Raw genomic sequence first — 22,748 nt, 5'->3', positions numbered from 1 at the left:
CATGAGGACATGCAGGCACATGTGTGCAGAGCCTCATATCTATTGCAGAAAAGGCTTGAGGCAGAGTTGAAGGTGGTGGATTGACATCTCCAAAGGTTTGCCCAGGTGCTGGCTGAAATGACAAGGTCAGCCAACAAGGGATTTTCCAGCAACTCGTATGTAGCCATGTTAGAGCTGTTTTTCAGCATTTCCCACTTTGCTCCAAACAGTGTTTAAAACAGTGTCTCAGAACCTTGTGGTAATTTCCTTCTGGCAGCCCTGTTGTGGCCGAAATGGACAGCGAATGAATGTTTGCATCACACCACATCCTTAGACAGTCTCCCGCTGAGGCAGCCACAAACAGACGGTGACTGCAGTCTAACAATAGCAGGCAGGCTGGTGAAGCGTTTTTCAATGAACTCTTAAGCTAAACTGGCCTACAGAGTTTTGCTACTACACTCTGCTATGGTTGACGTACGAAACAGAATCTTCTCATTCCTGGAGAATATTAAGGTCCTAAATATCAAGATTTTATCTGCTCACCTTTGTACTGTATCACCTACGAGTACCTTATTGAGGTATTATATTGAGAAATGGTGTCCTGTTTACCGATAGACAGCTTAAAACTGGCTTAGTATTACAGTGTTTTGTTGTATTGTAAACAAAGCAAAACCTCAGGGGCAAAGGTCTCATCATCTTTCTAATAGCAGTAGGAGAAGGGGGTTTTCTCATCTGCTTACCTGATTGCAGGTGGGCCTAGAGTTTGTCTCTTCTCTTTGGCCTCCACTTTACAAGGCTGAGCCATGAAGGGAGGAGCATGGGCTGAAGATGACACTACTGAACAGAAATTCTTCCAGCTCAGCCCTGTGATGCTTTCAAAGATTATGCGTATATGTGTGGGATGGGGAGTGGGGGTAGGTTGCTAGCAGTGGCAACTACCTCTTTTGCCATTTTTTCAGTCTACTGCAGACTCCTTATATATCATCAGATTAATGCCTCTTTTATCACTATTGCATTTCTCTAAATTATCAAATTATTTCGTATCAACTCAGTCTTATCATAGGAGGACTAGCTTCCTTCTTGTATAGTGGTGTAATACTCATGGACTTAAATGTGCTGCCACATCGGTTTGCTGTATGATGATAGAGTTAAGTTTGTTTGTGGACGCTCCACACTACTTAAAACTGCCAGGTATTCTTGAAAAATGGTCCTGTGTCTAGTGAGAAAAATGTATGTGGAAGGAATTATTGGGAAGCCTACTTTTTGCCTGGTAATATTCTGATCTGGATATTTGTTAGATTCCTATGAATACCTTTAAAAATATTTTGGAATACATGTTTTACGACCTAGAGTGACCACTGTTTCAGACTCAAACGGTATGCTGGTATGAGAGTCTTCGTACTTTAGCATTACACTTGAGATTTCGATAGGCGATGCTCCTCTCCGTCACGTGACAGGAACTAAGATGGAAAGCAGGCATTTGCAGTTGAGCAATGAGAAAGGAAAATTTATCAGAGCCCTTCTCCCATGTGGAGCTGATTCCTTGGAATCTGTTAAGAATTCTTCCTAAAATTAGAAGCAAACCAATACTTTTAGGTACCTGTTTGTACAGTGGTTTGATTATGAAATCTTGTCTTAATTAGGCAAAATGAAGTCCAGAAAACTTCAAAGCACAGAGTTGATCTTTCTATATCAACCCCTCTCGGCTCGGGTGTTTAGATTACTCACGCAGGTCTCCCCTTGGCTCTGGACCAAGTCTGTATTCCATATGTTTAATCAAGATGGCATATGCACATTGGGTATCCTCCAGATTTTGAAAACATTTCACCTGCCCTCCATTGTCAAAGGGAGCAGAGAAGAATGTGATTAAAGAAAATATTAAACCTCTGTCCTCTTCTAAAGTATTCGCAATAGAACCATCAAGAAACAAATCGCTACAGTTCACCCTACCCCATGAGGTGACGAAAACATTTATTCCACATTAGGTGAGGGCCATAACTTAGATGTCAAAGCTACCAAGTTTCTGTATAATAAGATATTTATATGTCCTATAACTATTTAGACTACCCACTAATGAGAAATAAACACAGAAATTTATATCATTTTTTTCCTGTTATCTTGGATGAACTGTATTGAATCCATTCAAACTGGAGCCTAGTAGTTGACATCATAAAAACATGGCCCCTTCTCTTGAAATACTTTATAATAGCAGGGAACATAGGCACGTGTGAAGATGTAGACATGCAGATGACGTAGGTTAAGATGTCTCTGCCTTTTACTTCCTGAACTTCCTTTGGCGGGGGGTGGATTTAGGGGAGCAAAAATGGGGAGTGACAAGAAAGAAAAAGCAGGTTTATTTCTAAGCCTACATTATATTAACTATGATTGGTCTTCATGGTATGAAATTTTTAATGATACATTTCAATTGCTAATGATCTTTAGAAGAATTAGAAGCAGAACTATACTTTTCAGAGCATAGTTTATACAATGATTTACTTACTACATTTTGAAGACTTTCTCATAGCTTGCTATAGTTTGAATGCATTTATGAAAGTAGTCATCCATGCCTGTTATAACTATACTGTGTAAGTGTTGTTAATTATACTAAGTAATTTACCTGCTTTCTGCCTGATTTACAATGACATTTACATGGGAAATTTGTGTGTTGTAAGAATTATTTGCCTCATATAATTATGGTGTAAGTACTCAATAGCTTAGTAGAGGTATCCCTGGGATGGATTTATATAATATTTGTGTGGTTATATCTACACTATAGGGCAAGATAGAAAGGTGAGTGGAAATCCTGTCCAAATGATATATCTCTGCTAATCAGTATAAACATTCTACTCTCACTGAAAGTGTTTTGCGAAGCTTAACCATAAGAAATTCATGACTTAAAACGTTTGTTCTTTTCTCTTTTTGAGACATTGAAAAAATTCAGAAATGCATTAAACAATTTTTATTGCTGCTATATGGTACATTCATGCAGTGATGACTTGTGAGCCTTTTTTAAAAATCCCAAGTTTATGTCAGTATCTTTTACTATTTTTCTAAGATTTTTAAAATTTGATTTTTAGAGAGAGAGGGAGAGAGAGAAATGTTAATGTTAGAGTAACATAAATCTGCGGCCTCATATATGCCCCCTACTGGGGATAGAGCCCAAAACCTGGGCATGTGCCCCGACCAGGAATGGAACCAGCAACCTTTCTATGCATGGGATGACCCTCAACCACTAAGCCACACCGGCCACGGCTCTTTTGCTTTCTTGTTATTGGAAGGAAAAAAAAATGGCTTCTAAAATAGAATTTTCTTCATAAATACAAAAGAGGAAACATAAAAGTAAGAGCGTATTGGTAATTTTCTTCTGAGCTTGTTTTAAGTTTAAGTATTACTACAGATTTTCCTATAAAGTAAAACTATGACAGATAAAAACAAAACACACCTCAATTACTTGGCTATATTTATGATTTTTGAAGTATTCTGACCACTGCCTATTTAAATGAAGGGCAAATCTCTAGTCATGCCACTATCTAAATGATATACAGAAATCTTCCGAAGTATCTTCAGGCATTTTTATGGTGAGATAATTTGACGTAGATCACTGCCCCCAGCCAATGACATTTTTCTTTGAATTCCTTTATTGTTACAGTATTGATAGAATAGCATCATGTCTAATAGTTCCTATTTTAACTAGAATTATAGTATCTTTTCTCATACCTATATTTCTCACATTCATTCTTCCAAGTCCATGTGAGCAGAAATTTAAAGAAACCTCTTCTTCATTCAGTACTTATTTGAATTAAATAGTGGTCTGTGCTTGTATCCATTTAGCAAATCATATTGAGCTCTTGCTTTGTGCCAGGCACTGTTTTAGGCACCAAGAAAACACCATTCAATGTCCTCATGGAGCTTACAGTGTGGGGAGCGGAGGAGTGCGATATTTCAGTCAACAGTCAGACACTGTGTTAAGTATCAGGATAGAGGACATGAGGGAAGGAGCTTGTTTTCTTTGAGGAAATAAGACTTGAGACTTGGTTGGTTACTTCTCTGGATTGTCTTGTCCGTTTTACATCTTTTTTTTTTTTTTTTTTTTACCTTTCTCTTTTTATTTATCTATATATATATATCTCTATATTTTTATATATATATATGCTTGGTGATAAATATTTTATACATTCCTATGACTGGACACCAGCCAACACTTTAAAAAAACTCACATAAATCATGAGATGATATCTTATATATGTCAAGGTTCACTCCAGATATAAGTATTTATTATATATTTATTACTCTATACTTAGGCATTTTGACATGAGAGCTATTTTATCATAATAAAAATATATTTAAGACAAGACCGGTAAAGGGCAGGCCAAGCAGATGTCCTGTGTTGCCCTTATTCAAACAGGTAGATATTATATCTGACAAGCAAGGCATGAACGTAATTTGGCTCAAATGCTGGAACAGAGCAAATGGGAAGCTTTCATTAAGTTTCAGAAGAGAATTTTATCCTTTATGTGAGTCGTATCTGTTATATTCCTTTTTTTGACATAATTTCTAACATAAATGTTATATATTCTCTGTAACCCTTCATGATTCATACCCACTCCTTGTCCTCAGTAATCCATCCACAGCAGCCCGAGGGAGTATATTCTTTCATGCCTGTGGTCACATACAAACAGAGCATGTATATGTATGGGTGTTACCTTATTTTTTTTATTAAGCATTCCTAAACTCAGTCCTAAAATAAAGCTATTTTGTGTACTGGTGAGCAAAGTGTATATTTTCCCAAAAAGATTAATTTGAAGAGTAACTATTAGAAATATACAGTCCAAAAGGTTTACATTTTTTAGTCACACTTCATATTATCAAACAAGTAGACACTTCATATTAGCTTTATTTTAATAAAGGTAATTCTATCCATGGCTTACCTGTGGCAAGATTGAAAATTTACGTAAAATTGGATGAAGACCATGGACCAATCTTGGCTTTGCTACTACACCTGTTTCTCCTAATGTGGCTTTCCCTCCCCTTCTTTTGTGTGCTGTGCATCTTCCCAGCACCTTCTCCAGTGGTTCCTTCGGGATAGGGTCATTTAAATAATACCAGCTCCCTTTACATGTGGGATCTACTGCGAGCTAGGACACCATACTTACGTCCTTATGGTTGCTATCTCCTCAAACTTAACAACTCACTATTTTTTCATATCAAGAAACTTAATTTAAATGGGCTTACGTATGTTGACCAAGGTGACAGGGCCAGCAGGTGACAGAGCTGGAATTCGACATAGGATGTATGTCCCAACAGCCTGTGCTTCACCTGGATTTGGGCTTATGATTTTAGTGTTGTTCCTATCACCAAGCAGGAGACAAGGTTTTCCTAATTTCATTTTTGCCAAAAAGTAGAACACTTATAATTAAAAACAAGGCAAACAAACAAAAAGGAAGGTCATCTTTTTTTTAATTATTATTTTATTATTTTGGTGTTTGTTTGGGTTTGTCAGAATGAAGAAATCCCATTTCCTTGCCCTGCTTCCCAACTTTCCATGCATTGCCCTCCACCTTGGAGGGTTTTGTGGTTGTTGTTACTGGTTTATTTATGGACCTGATGGTAGGACATTCAGATGTCCTATTGGCTTATAATGCTTTCCAACAGTGCAATGGGAGTGCAGTGAAGAGCCAACTGCAGCCGGGCCAGGCTGCATTCCTCTCCTGCACGTCGTCACGTTGCCATGTTTTAAGCGTGGGCAGACATCTTGCAGGAGTCCTGAGCAAGCCTGGAGTTGAAGGTCTACTGACTTCATCATGCTCAACTGAAATGCAGATGCTGGCATCTCATCCACGGGTGGTTGGAAAATGCCTTGTTTTAAGCTCTGAAAAATGGATGAGCAGAAACTTGAACTGGGCTTTCATTTAGGAAAGTAGGCATTACTGTTGTCAGGTTTAATTTCTCTCTATCCCTTTGACAGCTTGTTTCCATGCAGAGTCTTTAATCACCATTTTCGGATTATATTCTGCCCATTAGACGGATAGTATGTCCAAAAACGTTAGCCAGCACTGAAAGGCAGTCTTAATTTTATAACAGTATGAAGGCGCCTGGATTATCTGTCTATAGAAGTTTCTAAGAGAAACTTGGACTTTGCCCTTAAATAGATGCTGTTTTGACATGACTAGCTCAATGTAAATAGATCTGTGTAGGTATGTAGTCGGCTTCAAAAAACAGCACAAAACCACTTAGGCTGCAATACCAGCTTACATCAGCATAGAGAATTCATATAGAAGCATTTCGCTATATAATTACAAGTGGATGGTTTATAATATACGGAAGATGGCTTGTTGCTTTATTATTAGATGTGATAAAATCCTGTGTTTGTGAAAGAAACTCAATGACCATTTCAGGGGGTTAATGTGTGACTTACATAAACGTCCCCAGTGCTGCGTTCATAACTCGAAGATGCAGGGAAGGACCTTGACCTTTCCTTTTCACTCTGCACTGTTAATCGAGGCAGAGATGCTTTAACTGAATGAGAAAAACAATAGTTGGACATGACTATGAGGTAAGAAAATAGGAGACAGAAAACTATCTGGGGAATTAAACCATGCGAGTAGTTTGACTGATGTTGATTCCAGGGAGTTCAAAGGGAGAGGGAAGCTAAATAATTTGGTTGTTTCCCATCCTTGACAAGTAGTTTAGTAGTTTCATTGGACAGAATGAAATAATTAAGTCTTACTAAAGAATTTTTAATATATCTAAGTGGTTTGTGGACATGAAAACCACCAATGTGTAGCTGTCTCCTTGTTGCAGATTTTGGTTACTTATAAGTTCTTGATTGTAGATTCCCACCCCCCACCACCCCCCCATCTTCCTGCCCTTTCTCTAAATAGTTATGAAATCTGAGGAAATATAGTGACCCTGAAATGTCAGATGGTCTAGAGTATTCCCATCCCATTCTTTCTGGCAGAATTGCATCCAGGGCTGTGCTCCCATAGCCTGAATGTAACATTACTCGCTTGCTATCAATTTAGCTGTATCAGCCAGCAATGAAAATTCAGTTCTACAAAATAGTTCCTGGCATGGAATAATTTATGATGTTCCACAGAGATTTATTAGCAATCCTTATGCTGCACACTGAAAATGAAAATAAAGAAAGCATGTTCTTTCCCTGCATGGGCTCACAGACCTGCAGACAGACAATTCTATTCAGAGATAGTTCTACATAATATATAGCTTATTTTAATAGCGAGATCAAGAATGCTTGATATCCTTTCCAAGAGACGTTTCTGGTGTCCCGTAGAATGATTTATTAGTTTTGCATCTTTGGTCAAAATGTCGACCCTCTTTGTCCAATAATTCTCTAATCTGTACATTTTAGAGGTAGCTGGTGAGACTCACCCGAGAGAGTGTACTGAAAGTGCTTTGTAAACATGGTAAGCAGTACAGAAATCCTAACTCAGTATTTATATTCTTATATACAACTAATAGTTCTTTTGTAAAATTGATTGATTGACTTGAGGGAGAGCGAGAGGAAAGGGAAGAGAGAGAGAGAGAGAGAGAGAGAGAGAGAGAGAGAGAGAGAGAGAGAGAGAGGAAGAAATATCATTTTGTTGTTCGACTTATTTATGCATTCATTTGGTTGCTTCTTGTATGTTCCCTGACCAGTGATTGAACCAAAAACCTTGGCATAAAGGGGCCATGCTCTAACCAACTGAGCTACCCAGCCAGGGACTAATAGGCCTATTTTTCTTATTCTGTTAATGAAGATGATTGTCTGGAAGGGCTAGCCTATTTCCAAGCACACATTTCCCACTTGTTTCAATATTGCATCAAGCTACTTTGTTGTCAACCAAACCACTACATTTTATTCCAGTTTTCTCTTACATCTTTGTATTCATCGTACAGCCGACTTTGTTTTTTCTTTGGAACAATATTATGGTTAGTCATTGAATTTTTATTGAGGTATAATTTACACACAGTAAAATTTATTCCTTTTGCTGTACAGTTTAGTGAGTTTTGACAAATGCATATTATCATATAATTACCAAAATCAAGATGCAGAACAGGTCCCTCAGCTTCCAAAATCCCCTTCTGCTCGCCTTTGTGGTCAGTCCCTACCCCTACCTCCAACCCCTGGCAAGGTAGTTGAATTTTATAAGGAACATATTAAAATGTCACAATTGTGAGGATGGTGTATTTTGAAAGCATGCAGACATCAGTCCTATCTGATCTAAACTGTGGAATGTTCAATCAAGAAGAGCCCCTAGGGATTATTTATAGTGGCCTCTAGCTGACAGTCATAGACTCTGTCTATTCCATTGAACTGCTGTCTTTGACTTACCTGGTGTCTTAAAAGCATTGGAATTTTTGGTGAATCTTTAAAAGTAGAAATATTTCAAACATAAATCTGGATTTCTTGTATCGTCCAAAAAATTTAAAAGTCTCGCCATTGTGGGCACACATTTCCACATGGCAGTTATCACCTGGGGCTTACTCTTGGTTGTCGATTTTAAATAGGATTTGCAGAGCTGTCCAGTTTACCAAGAAAGGGATTGACCAATGAGGGGAAAGGGAGATGTTCACAAGTCACATGATAGGAAGTTCGTTGGCTTTGAGATCTTGTCTGTCCTGAGACAGTTCACAATCTCCAAGGATTAGGAAAAAGATAAATTAATAAGAATGCCTTTGCTTACTGTGGCTCTATTCTTTAAAGAGCAAAAAAAAAAAAAACTTTAAAAGAAAAAGTACTTTCAGATGAAAATCAGAAAAGAGATTATCAGGAAAATCCTGTTATCCTGATATATAAAAAGCCAGGGGCCGTCACAACCGAAACAACCGGACAGACGACTGAACAGCAGGCTGCGTGAGGCGACAAGGCCAGCAGGGGGGTTGATGAGGGACAACTGAACGACTGAACAGCAGGCTGGTGGGGCGACCAGGCCAGCAGGGGGGTTAGTGAGGGATGACCAAACGACTGAACAGCAGGCTGTGTGGGGCAACCAGGCCGGCAGGGGGGCAGTTGGGGGCAACCAGGCTGGCAGGGGGGCTGTAAGGGGTGACCAGGCCAGCAGGGGTGCGGGCAGTTTGGAGTGACCAAGTAGGCAGAGGGGAGCAGTTGGGGGCAACCAGGCAGGCAGGCAGGTGAGCAGTTAAGAGCCAGTGGTCCCAGATTGTGAGAGGGATGTCCAACTGCCAGTTTAGGCTCAATCCCTGGGATTGGGCCTAAACCGGCACTCAAACATCCCTCGAGGGTTCCCGGATTGGAGAGGATACAGGCTGCACTTAGGGAACTGCCCCCTCCCCCCGCCCCCCGCACAAATTTCGTACACCGGTCCTCTAGTGTAATATAAAAGGACATAAAATTACACAGTGCTGTACCAGAAGGAAAAATAAGTCCTCTGTGTTTCAGTTAAGAGGAACCCCTAATAGTTCTTGTTCTCTTGTTGAAAGGTCGATTTCATGTTCTGAAATGTCGATCTTCCCATTTCCATTTTTCCCCACCTACATTCAATCTTCCATAGTGGCCAGGGTGATCATTTACAAATCCAAATCAAATTATGCCAAAGGCTTGCTGAAGACTCCCCAGTTGCTCCCTACTGCTTCTAGGATGAAATGCAAACATCTTTGACCTGCTAGGCTGTCCTGATCTGTCTCTTGTCCCCCAAGTGACCTCATCTCCTACTCCCTTCCCTTACTTACTGAGCTCCGGCCACACTGACCTCCTCTCCTGTCTGCAGGGAATCTCATTCCACCTCCAGGAGTTGTGCTGTATGGAAGGTTCAACCTCCAGCCTTTTCAGCACTTGATCTTGGTATTGCAGTCTCTCTGAGCTCAAGAGCCAACCACTTGAGAGAAGCTTTCCCTACCCAGACAAATTAAACACAGGGCCCCCCCCCAACCCCCCCGCATCATTCTCTAGCACATGAAGTTCCAGCCTTCAGTTGCTCATTTTCTGTTTATTCCACTGAGAGTTTGCCTAATGCTCCTCTCTCTTCCCAAGGCCTGGCATATAGTAAGTGCTCAATAAAAATTGTTGAATGAGTGAAAGAGTAAGTGGTTAACTTTCTCAATCTAGCTGAGAGGAGGAAAATTTTATTCTCCTCCACAGAAGTTAACACTCGTTTAAGTTACTGGAATATTGGGATGTTTTGAGAGCCAAAGAAAGGATATTTAAATTCCAGGTATGGTTTTAGACAATCATTTAGAATTACAAACAAGTTATTATTAAGAATGTACTTGGTTCCTAGATTAATTTTTTATGTACCTTCAATATTGGTAAGAAAGGATGTTTTTCAGTTTAAAATTTTAATTTATGTGAATAATGAACCAATATATGGAAAATCTTTCTCTCTTGTTATTTAATTTTGGATCTCCTGGTTATTTTCCTAACATGCACAGAAGCTGAATAGCATGCGTATTCTGGCTGGAAGCAGAGTTCTTCTCTAAGTAGACCTCTAGATTTGAAAGCCCTCCAAGCTCTGCATGTTGTTTTTGAGAACATTTGGTATATACCGAATCTGTTTGTGAATTGAGACTGAATTTTATCCTTATTTTTAAATCTAGTTTCCTTGGAGCTTAAGGGGACGGTTTTATTTTCCAAAAGAAGAATTTTACATTTATTTAAAATAAAAAAAAACAAAATATGTGCTATTGCCATGCTCCAAGTAAAATCTGCCTTAAAATCTGAGGCAAAATAAGAAAGCATTGAGTTGGGGTAAAGGTCATTTTACATAGTTTAATAATCAATTTCAAGCTTGTGTTTAATGATTTGTTGATCATTTCAGAAAATCAGATATCTATCAGAAACAGATTTACTCCCTATACACTCCTGTTCTTAGTTGCCATTCCAAATCTGAAGATATGTGTGGGGACATGAAGGATTTCTGTGGCAAAAGTTAAAAAACAGAATTTAAAGATATTTTATTCAAAAACACTTATGCTTGTTGACCTCTAGACTTGTATCAAACAATGTGCCTTACACAGAGATGAGCTTAATGGGTTAACGTGTAAAGATTAGCAGCACAGCCTTTAAATATGTAATGAATTTTACAGCATTTGCCAATAGGACATATGATGTTCAACATGGAATATAAAACACTTAAATTATGGACTTGCTATGAATATGACCATATTAAGGGTTGATAAGAATTGAAGGGTTGAGTTATAATGTCTTGAGTGTTAGAAATTTGGATAAATCATGCTATCTGGCCTACAGACTATCTGTGTGAGTGTGTATACATGTGTGTGTCACAAATCCAGAATGGTCATAGGATGATAGCATTCTTAGTGTCCGTACAGTTGCTGGACAGTAGCACGGAGAACACAGAGCCACACTGACAGATGAGTAAGGACACAGATAAAAGGGGCAGGAGAAGCTGTACAGCCATACATTATAACTCAACCCTTCAATTCTTATCAGCTGGGTTCCCACCAAAGTAACTCACCTGGTGTCAGACAAATGACACGCGGTGTCTCACCCACGGGGCCTCAGCTGAGATTCACACGGGCTCGCCCCTTTATCTGCCACGCAGATGCTTCGCCTGGTGTTCTCTCGCCAGCAAGGCAACAGCTCAACTTTGCTGGGGGATCACCTCCAGATGTTCAACCAAAGAGAGACCCTGCCACCCCACTGAGAGGAAGCAGACAGCCCCTCCCTGCATCTGGGGCCACTCAGCGACAGGACAAACTCGAAAAATTACCATCTTGGTAATGGTCACATTTGCAGTTCAAAACCACATAGAACACACCGTTGTCTGAGTGCTGACTTAGTCAATAGCCAGAAACTTACAAACAGTACCAAGTTATCTTTTATTTTAAGTCTCTTAAATAAGTCAAACCTGGCAGGCAGGTTTTCTGTGAGTTTTGCTTGTAGATTTCCCTTGCTGATGTCACTTGCTAATTTTTCCACACGGGCCAGTATGACTGTTTAAACAAAAACAGCTTTTGTCAAATACCTAAAATAAAAGAAATGCAGGTTAACACCCTCTACGCCTTTACGTTTTGCCATGCCGGCTGCAAGAGGTCCCAGGTATCTATTCTGCATTTCGTGAAACTTAACAAAAGAGCACATTTTGTTCCAGAGATGGTGAAATAGTGGTAGTTATTGTTCACATGGGCACTGGCATTTGTATCATAACCTGGGAAGAAAAGCGTCAAAGCATTGCTACCGAGTATCAAATTTTCAGATATTTGTGGAAAAGACAACTAAGGAAAAATGGGGGTTAAATCCTAGATTTTTGACCCAGGCAATTGGGTAACACGTCTCTCAAATGAGAAAATAGGTGATGGATACGTTTGAGTGGGAGGGGAACAAAGATGATCTTCGAGCTATTTAAAGTGTGTGGTGCCTATTCCATATTCCAGATCTAAGCAAAGACATGAAGCACGCAGCTGAACATGCAAGTTTGGAGCTCGGGGGGAGACGTTGGAATTGTTTATATTCATTCAGTTGTTTCAAAGCAGAGTGCAGGGTGGAAGGGTGTAAACACGTCTAGGTTTCTACTCCTTTTTGGAGATGATTCGGTTTTTCTCGGGCACGAAGTGTCTTCGTTATAAAATAAGGACTTGAAAAATGTTATAAAATTCCCAACACCAACATTGTGTACCTATGTGATCTTCATGCATAAGTGGCTCTTTTATGTCAAGAAACGTTTCTTTTTTATAAGGCATGCAGCGGTCCCCAACCTCTGGGACCTCAGGGTGGTCTGCCCTTAGAAGAGGATCCTTTTGCCATTCGGACTTCTTGTCCCCTTACCGCAGCATCATGCATTCTGGGAGTTTTCTGCCTCGGGTTTCCTTCCGTGCATCAGAGCCAAGGGAACCGCTGGGAGGAGTGGCATGGTTTCTAGGTTGCACTCTAAAAATGTTACACACAGTTTCCTCTGCATATCCCTGTCAGTGAGCTTGTAACTGCTGACCCAGCTTGATTCATGGATGAAATGATGTGATTTCTGAGCACTCCAGTGACCTCAGAAATATAATAACAGGTCAAATTTGAGGAGGTTTTCTGTTAAAATGCACATATGGTATAATCTATGAACACTCAGCATTTTGTCAGTACTAGAGATTTTTGGGGGGCATACTTGCTTTCTATGGGAAATTCCATTCCAGTCACTTCACACAGCTTATCTGGCCTTTGGCTGCACCAACACTAGTAACAGTAATCTCTTATTTCAAAGGTGTCTTGTTTTCCTTTCTAAAACGCTTCACCCTCACTGACACGCATTAATAGTATATTTAGATTGCCAATAGCTTGGACATTCATGCAGTCATTCTTGACTTTTGTAACAAGAACGATTTGCGTCCAATAGTGTGGATGAAAGCCTGTCTGTTGTGAATTCTAAAGCAAATGGGAAAGGAAAAATAATGACAAGGGAGAAAACTCAAGGAGTTTTGCTGTGAAGTTCTACGTGATGGTTTATTTTGAGGGGGCTGGGAGTTTATTGAAGAGTGACGAAAATACTGAAAGTACAAATGAGAACACTCCAGCAGAGGGGCCACGTGTGATGGAGGACAGAGTGGCTAATTGCAGGAGTGGAGAGATGCGGGGCATTAAGCCAGGGGATTGCCTGGGACAGGAGCGCAGACATTGCTTTTATTGTAACAGGAGGAGGGGGAGTGGGACAGTTGAGTTTCTCTGCTGATGCTTCTGTTTTCTCAGTGAAATGAGAAACAAAGGTATCAGCAGGGAGTGAGGAAAAGGTCTGGATACTAGAGGTTTGAGGAGAGAGGAGGTCGTTTGGAATAGTCATTGAAAGAGGAGGGGTAAATTAACCAAATAAATGTCGTAGGGCGGCCAGGTAGCACAGGACCCATTTAAGGGTGGTGATCATGAATTTGAGGAGAAACACTCAGCATGATTGCAGTTTATTTGTTCATTTGTTTCCTAGCTTACTCAGCTGCTTGGATTTGGCAGAGATGTATTTTTAACCCCGGTGGTTAGAAGTCCTAATTTTGAAAAGAGAGGGAGTTAAAGGTAAGGTAAGGGAGTGAGTTTTAATGATGGAGAATGGGACCTCATCCAGCAAGGAGGGAAATGAGGGGAGGCGGGAAGGGGGTGATGGGCACTGAGAATGGGGTTGGCCCAATAGCTTTTGGGACCCTCCAGGTTGGAGTCAGAATGGTTGCGGTAAGAATATTCTGAGGATGAACCAGGACAAAGGAGTGATGTTTGAAATTGAGAGTTAGGTGAGTGTTTAGTTACAGACAAAGACAAGTCTAGGGTGTGATCCTGAGTTGGGAGCTGAGGTACAGCAGAGGGCAAGGCCACTGGAGGCGAGGAGGGCAAGGCACTGAGAGGCCATGTTGGAACTGGGAAGGAGAGGAAGAGCAGTACAACAGTCTTCACTTAGCAGGTGGTTTGTGTACCTTCCCCTTGGTTGGTAAATGCTCCTGCAGCCAAGCATCCCGAGCTGGAGAAGATGCGGGGCCACCCTTCAGTAAGCAGGGGCCGTGACAGGGCATTTCCTGGGCAGTGTCCCGAGGCTCTCCGGCTGACTTTTCATGAACGGCCCTCAGTCTCTGGGCTATGACCACACATACCATAGGGTTTTGTCCTCTCTTGTCCTCTTTACCTTTATCTCTCCCCCTCACGCACATAACTAACTATTCCTTTCTGTCCTTCATCTCAGGCTACACGTAGCACTTCCTTGGTGAAACCTTCCCTCACAATTCCCATTCCACTCCATTCCAACTGGTACATGCTCTTATAACACTCTGTGCTTTTCTTTTCTTTTTTCTTTTTTTTTTCATTTACCATTCTTGAAAACAAGAATGAGTTTAGTTATCAGTTTCTAATACACTCACCTATAAGCTCCGTGAGGGCAGGGCGACGGCTGTCTCCCCAGTGCTTAGAATGGGAAACGTAGTCGGCACTCAATAAACATGCGTTGCAAAATGAATGAAAACTCCCAATCGTTCTCCCTACAGGGAAATTGAAGGGCTTCGTCAGCGTGTGCAGGGCCATTTGAGGTTTTTGCCTAAAAAGGTTACGACACCCTTCGAAGTTTGAACACTTAGGTATTGTAACTCTAAAGCGTGTATTTAGTTTTAAAAACATAGGTAGGTGTGAGTGAGAGATAAACTTGAATGGTATTCTTGAATGTGCTGCTTATATCATAATTGGCATGTTGCTCACATGGGCACTGACTCAGCGGAAAACTAACCACTTTTGAAAACACTGTTTTCAAGACCTGCAGATGAGCCATCAATAGACTCATGGTCAAATAAAACAAAAGGCCTAAGTGAGGTGAAATCACCTTAGAATTCCAGCCACCCCTGTTATACCATGGTATTTTGCTATTGTTTAAATTAAGTATGTTATCAGTTATCTTTTTTAATCAGTGAGCAGTTATTGCAGATTACGTATGATTTAATTTACAACATAAATAAAAGGTCTAGGTAATAATTCTCAAATTAAAAAATAATCCCTTGCTTCTTTCCTAATATTTAATTTCCCTTTGGGTATGTTCATAAAACATTTTTAGTGCTGTCAAATTGTTTTAAAGTTGTGCATATTTTTAAAGTTCGGAATTTCAAAATCAATATTTCTATAGTTTACAAGTATGTATAAAAAGGTGTTGCCCAGCTGGTGTGGCTCAGTGGTTGAGCGTCAATCTATGAACCAGAAGATCACGGTTCAATTCCCGGTCAGGGCACATGCCCCAGTTTCAGGCTCGTGCCCCGGAGGGGGTTGGGGGTTCAGGAGGGAGCTAATTGATAATTCTCTCATCAATGATGTTTATATATCTCTCTCCCTCTTCCTTCCTCTCTCTGAAATCAATAAAAATATATTTTTAAAAAAAGAAAAGAAAGACAGTGTTTTATCATTTGACCATTTAGGCATAGGAGAATGGAGAATGACTCTTAGGATTTGTGCTGTCTTTTATAGTGGTTGACATTTGTTGAAAAATGAGATTTTTGGAAAATTTTCAGTAGCTTTCTGTTATTTTCATTACATGTCCTAGTTTGGGTGTGGGGGACAGCCCAGGTTTCTTTAGATTAAATTGACTCAGTACAACCTGTCCTTGTGAAAATTTTATGATTTCCATAGAAAATGTTTATTATTTACCTCTTTCCCACCATTTTCTAAGTGTGTTAAAGAGTCGTTAGAAATCAAAGTGTATTTTGCTGCTCTGTTACCCCCAAGAACTATTGAATTTTGAACCCCTCACCACTCACTCTCTTCTAGCTGCTTTCGAAATCTATTGAACAACTGAAGCAACCAGGCAGGCACCTGGAGGAAGCGGAGGAGGAGCTTCAGGGGGACCAGGCGATGCAGGAAGACAGAGCGCCCTCTAGTGGCAACAGCACTAGGAGCGACAGCAGTGCTTGTGTGGAGGACACACTGGGACAAGTTGGGGCTGTGAAGGTCAAGGAGGAGCCAGTGGACAGTGATGAAGATGCTCAGATCCAGGAAATGGAATCTGGGGAGCAGGCTGCTTTTATGCAACAGGTAATAGGCAAAGATTTAGCTCCAGGATTTGTAATTAAAGTCATTATCTGAACATGAAATGCACTGCAGGTTTTGGTCAATGGATATTATTTCCTATCACTGAATAAGTTGATTTTAGTGTTTAAGGGTTCTAACTAATGTGTATCTATCTATATAGAGGTCTCTCTCTACACTGATCTCTATATAGATATCAAGGTTTCATTGAAATTTCACTGGCAAGGAAATACCTGCTACACTAATATTATACTACATGAGTATCCAAGTAATTACCAGGCTTTAAATTCATCCTCAAGCCTGCCACATCAATTACTTCTAAGGAAAACGAACTCACTGTTGTTTTAGTTTTATCTGTTGAGATCAGTGACTGCTGGATAGGTTCCCAGTCTGATCAATGACACATTCTATTAGTTCTTGATTTTTTTTTTTGATATGTAGAATTCAATTTTCACATCGTTGTACATAATGTATCATACTACAGTCTTGAACACTGTTAAAGGTAGTCTGCCCCTTCCTTCCTCTCTCGTTTTTGTTAAGTGAAATGTTCTGGTTACCATGCCAGTAGTCCTAGGTAGGTTACTGTATAGATTGCAATTGAAAATATTAGGAATAGAGGTGGTTTTAAATATATAGATGCACAGTACAGCACTATTTTAAATATTACATTATGTCTCACCGAGCACTGCTCATTTTACTTTACCTTGTCTTATTTGATGACACAGTCTATCAAAAAAATATAAGTGAAGCAGACACAAATGTGGTTAAGAAGTAATGTGCAGCCTTATGGTCCAGTCAGATACCCTATTGTAGTATCTACAATTATGGAAAACACAGCAACAGTAAGATTATCATCCGATATGAAGTCAAAATCATGTTTAAAAGAAGCAAGTATATCATATTTTATTATCATTATCCCTAGGATCTCTTAAGTATAATTCCATGATGACATGACATACGCCATACCATTTTGGCAAAATTAGGAAAGTGGCGCTTAACAAAAGAACCTGCTTGTACATAACGTACCTTTAGAAGGACTGTGTCCTTTGAAGCTATAAAATACAAACAACTCTGAAGGCAACAGAAGACTGTTTATTTAAGTCACTTCTTTGTCAGGTTCCTGCTGTTCTCCTACAGAAAGCGGATTCTATGAGGCTGAGCAGGAAATGCCTTGTGGAAACAGGAAGTCCAAGTGATTCATGTGCTGGGGAATGTAGGGGGGAGAAACGGAGGATAGTGTTTTACTCTTTCTGTTTTTAAAGGGCACTCTATGAATTGATTTATTGTCTAAGAAAATAACACCACAAGTAGGGAAATTGTTAAGGAAGCTTTTCACTGGAACATTTCCTTCAATACTCCCTTTTGATATGTTTACCTTGTTTTATAGGTTTACTTTTGTTAAGCTAGTTAAAGATGTGTCGTATTAAGACCCCTTTAATATGAATAATCCAAATTGACCTAGAATCTTTGTGAAGTTTTTTTTCCTATTAAAATATTTATATTTCTAAATCCGAGGTATTAAAAGGTGTAGTATCCTGTTTCAAAGGAGATATAGCAGTTTTGCCAAATGTAGACATTGTATAATTGTATGTTCCTGGCACGTGTTGTTTACATTTTGCTGTGACATTTAAAAATATTTCTTAAAAATAAGGTTACTGCTAAAGATACATTATCCTTTTTTAAAAAGTCGCCTTTCAAATTAAATTAATATACCTAGAAGTTAGAAAGTTTAAAACTTTTCCATGTAATGAAAAAGACCTGATAATTTGACAAATAGCTATAACACTTCCTATTACCAACATATTTTGATTAGTATATTCCTTCAGATTAAAATGACTTTTTGTCAGTTATTTTGCATTAAAATATGGCATTCCTAAGATAAAATTGTATATTTTCTCCATCTCATAAATATACATTTTCTTTAAAGTCTTTTTTTCAATTTCATAAAAAAGGGATAGTGCATCTTTTAAAATACATTTTATTTGGGGAGGAACATGTGGCTGAGCAGACTTTTGTATAATATTACTTCAAAGATATGTAATGAAGAACAAAAAAGCCTATTTTTTATAATGTCACTTGAGAGAGCTTCATCAGTACAGTTGGTGGACGTTAATTTGTTTGAATTTGATATTCTTTGAATTTAATCAAGAAACTACCTGGAACCAGTGAAAAGAAAAGCTGGACTTAAATAATCTTAGAGCTAATTGATAATTGTCTCTTTTAAAATCTACTGTATTTATTATAATTTACACCCTTGATGGTGATCTCTTGTTTTGTGTTGTAAATATATTGTTTGTATGTTTCTCTTCTTGCCTTCTGTTATAAGTCTCTTCCTTTCTCAAATAAAGTTTTTTTTAAAAGATCCCCTTTCATACATATGGCTTTGTGTAAACTTGATATCTAATCGAATTCGAAGCTCATGCAGTAGGTGTCACATACCAAAATATATTGCCATTCTTTGTTGAAACAGGAAAATAAACATATTTTGAGCAGTTACTTTTGTGCCATTAAAAATAATCCAACAATAACGATTTTAAAGTATTTACATCAGCCATTATCAAATAGCAAATACAGGTAAAACTTGTTGCATTTTTAATACCCCAATGTGGCCTTTTTCATATTATCATCTTGATGTCAATATAAAATTTTATGTAAATAGATGTCAATTCCTAACTTTTCTCAAGTTAAAAAAACAAACAAAACTATTTTAATCAGATTAATGTAATCCCTTGAATATAACAAGCACTCAATAAATATTAATATAAATAATTTATCATGTATTATAACAGTACTACCTACTACAGTGAGAGTCTGACCTCTAAGTATAAAGTGACAGTACCTAAATTTAAAGAGAAAGGAGTAATTAAATTACCTCACCTTATATGGAAATAATTCTTAATACGACTGTGAGAAATAAGGAACCTGACTCAGGTAAAGGGAACTGGACCAGACACATCCCCCAGGCCATGCCAGACCTTGTTCCTCTTCTGGTCATTTGCTAGCAAAACTTATTAGCCAATAGTTCATAATGTGTCGCCGTGTATTTGGTTCAATAGGTTAAAAATATGTGTTATATTTTCTTTGATTCCCTTAACTAATAGTGTCATACAAATTAAAGTTACTCTAAGTCACAACAGTATTGCCCTAGATTGTTAAGGATACTGGAGCTAATATCATTGGCTATTATAAAATGGATTATCTTTCCATAATGCATACATTTGATAATTTGGTCAGAACTGTGGGAATATCTTCGGTATAAGTCATGCTTTCCTGAAAATTGCCTTTGGACTGTAAAATTACAAGATGAACTAGGTACCAGCCATCCCCAAAGAGATGGAAGAAGCAATTAGATAATGGTTTTATACTGTATGTTTGATTTCCAAAGTGTAAAGTGGCTATTTTAATAAAAAGCATCAATCTCAGCTTTTCTGAAGAAAACTTTTCTTCAGAAAAGTGTTTTTTTTGCCAGGACTCACAATAAATATCCATTAGATTTCCTCATTGGAGGTGGCTGCTGAAATGGAGATTGCTGCTTTTCATAGATCTGAGAAAGATAGTCTTTCAGATATTTTTATGTATCACCTTTCATTTTTTCTAAAGGATCTAATAAGGAATTCAGACACTACACAGTTTTTGAAACCCAATACTCAACAGATATATAGACAACAGTATTATTTTTAATGTGGCATTTCTTTGTGATTTTTTTTCATTAATGGAAACATGCAGTTGTGGGTATATAATTGTAGGTTGACAATGATAAATAATCAAGGTCTTCAAATTATAACCAATTATAATCAGGAACTCAGAGATGCAAGGGAAGGATTTTGAGAGGTAGATTACCATTTCTTTCATAATCTATAATTTTAAAGAGAAAGTATGGGAGAGCAGTCAAGCAAATAAAACAGGATACTGGAAATGTGACTTTTTAGAACCTGCCGATTTAAAAAGGTTTCTATTCTCATTTTATAAAATAAAAAAAAAAAAAAAAAACTTCTTAAAGGCTTATAAACTGTAGGGTTTAGACAATGCAAATTTAGGGGATCATCTTGATTTACAAAAACAATTAAATTTAACTGTTGCAAACAAACAATGTACCATGTTTTGTTTTAAGTATCTTACATCTTTTAACTAACTTAGTCCTCACAACAACCTTATCAGGTAGGTATTATTGTCCCATTGTAGAGTTGAGGGCACTGGATCACAGATAAGTTAAGGTCAAGGTCACCCAGTTAGTGACACTCTCATTTGAACCCATGAACCCAGGCACTAGAGTCCTTGTTCTCAAACTTTACCACCACACTGTATTGTGCAACATCTTTTTACATGTCCAAGTTTATTAGTACATTATTCTCCCTCCCCCCTTTCTCTGTCCATCAGCATTTTCAAACTGTTTTGAATCAGTTTTCTCTTTTAATCATTGCTGTAATTTATGAGACTCAGACTCTTATTTTTTCCTAATTCAAAGATGAGAAATCTAATTCTTGTAAACATTTATGTTCGATCTTTTAGAATCGTGAAAATTTGTGAGTTTATTTTTTTCTGATCAAAAGCAGTCCTAGGCTGGTGTGAAAAGGATGGACTCTTGGAATTAACTCTTTGGAGGAGAGAAGGAGAAAAGATTTTAGAGAGCTCACAGCTTTTCTTCACCACTTTCTACCTTCATTCCCCAACCAACGCTAAGAAACTCCAGTTTCTAAACCATTAGGATGCTGCCTTTTAACAACTTTTTTAACTATTGGGGATGCACTTGATATAGTCATTTTGACCTAAAGTAGTCTCTATAAAACGTTGTGAAGTGGGAAAATGGGGACTTTGTTCTAGACCTCCCAGGTGGTTATCTAATTGAAAGGAGCATAAAAAATCCTCTTGAATGAAGCTGTTAACAGTCCAGTTCTGATAAACCTCCCAGAGGTTCTGATTCTGATGTTCTGACAAGGATCCCAGGAATTTACATTTTCAAGCCCTTTGGGAGAGTCTGATTCAGAAAAACTGTGTTCTGGAAATGACCAAGAGCCCTAGCCCACTTCCTGAAATACAGCCTGATTTTTCATAGCTTTTACCTATGATTCTTGAATTCTCTGATTCATAGTTTTCAAAATAGATTATCTCAGATTTCTTGTATGTTATTCTGTTCCATCTGTATTTTAACTCCACTGTAGGTTATCCTCCCTATATTTACTGCTATTCCTTCTTTGATAATATTTGTTCTTTTTGCTTATTGTTTTCTTCAAATTTAAACAATTTCATAACCTATTTGTAGAGCATTAATCCACCAAACTTGGCAAATTATTTTTCTTCACAAGTTGTGAGCTGTTCATTTTATGTGTTTTTTTAATTGGGATAAAATTTATACAACCTAAAACTCACCATTTCAGTCGTTTTAAAGTGTACAATTCAGTGGCTTTAGTATATCCATGATGCTCTGTAGTCTTCTCTACTATCTAATTCCAGAACATTTTCATCAGCTCAAAGAAATCCTATACCCATTAGTCAGTCACTCCCCATTCCCTTCTCCCTCCAACCCTGGTAACTACTAATTTACTTCATGTCTCTGTGGCTCTGACTACTGTGGACATTTCACATAAATGAAATCATTATGTGGCCTTTTGTGTGTCTGGCTTCTTTCACTTTGCATAACATTTTCAAGGTTCATCCACGTCACAGCATATATCAGTACCTCATTCTCTCTTATGGCTGAATAATATTCCATTGTATTGATATGCTACAGCTTGTTTATCCATTGATCAGTTGATGGACCCTGGGTTGTTTTAATTAGGGGGCTATTATGAGCAATGCTGCTATGAACATCCATGTACAAGTTTTTGTGTTAACAGATGGTTTCACTTCTCTTGGGTATATACCTAGGAGTGAAATGGCTGGATCATAAGGTAACTCTGTTTAACTCTTGAGGAACCCCCAAATTATTTCACACAACAGCCTGTTTTACATTCCCACCAGCAATGTATGAGGGGTTCCAATTTCTCCGCATCAACTCCAACACTTGTAATTGTCCCCTTTTTTTTTGTAGCTAAACTAGTGGGTGTGAAGTACTAGCTCATGGTTGTTTTGAATTTCTATTTCACTAATGACTAATGATGTTGAGCATCTTTTCATTTACTTATTGGATGGTTGTACATTTTCTTTGGAGAAATGTCTATTGAAGTCCTTTGCCCATTTTTAAATTGCCTTGCTTGTCTTTTTGTTGTTGAGTTGCAAGTGTTTTTAAATATATTCTGGATACCAGGCCATTATCAGATATATGAATTGCTTATATTTTCTCCCATTCTGTGGGTTGTCTTTCATTTTCCTGATAAGTGGCCTTTGATGCACA

The 22,748-nt window shown here is 38.4% G+C and overlaps 1 protein-coding gene across 9 annotated transcripts in view; it reads left to right on the top strand.

Annotated features, from left to right (window-relative positions):
• The window catches only part of HDAC9 (histone deacetylase 9), a 379,234-nt gene that overhangs the window by 46,973 nt on the left and 309,513 nt on the right, over positions 1-22,748 (top strand). For 8 of the 9 annotated variants that reach the window (XM_028156068.2, XM_028156053.2, XM_054726311.1 and 5 more), the window contains one exon: positions 16,160-16,481. In XM_028156068.2, coding sequence (XP_028011869.2) covers positions 16,160-16,474 — 315 coding nt within the window. In that variant the 3' untranslated portion in view covers positions 16,475-16,481. Of the gene's footprint in view, positions 1-16,159; positions 16,482-22,748 lie in introns of those variants that run through there. The other variant, XM_008148368.3, reaches the window with a different exon arrangement.

This window comes from Eptesicus fuscus, chromosome 14, assembly GCF_027574615.1.
Source record: "Eptesicus fuscus isolate TK198812 chromosome 14, DD_ASM_mEF_20220401, whole genome shotgun sequence".
In the NCBI taxonomy this organism is placed as follows: domain Eukaryota; kingdom Metazoa; phylum Chordata; class Mammalia; order Chiroptera; family Vespertilionidae; genus Eptesicus; species Eptesicus fuscus.
The sequence above is the reverse complement of the archived record's forward strand: the minus strand, read 5'-3'. Positions and strand labels throughout refer to the sequence as shown.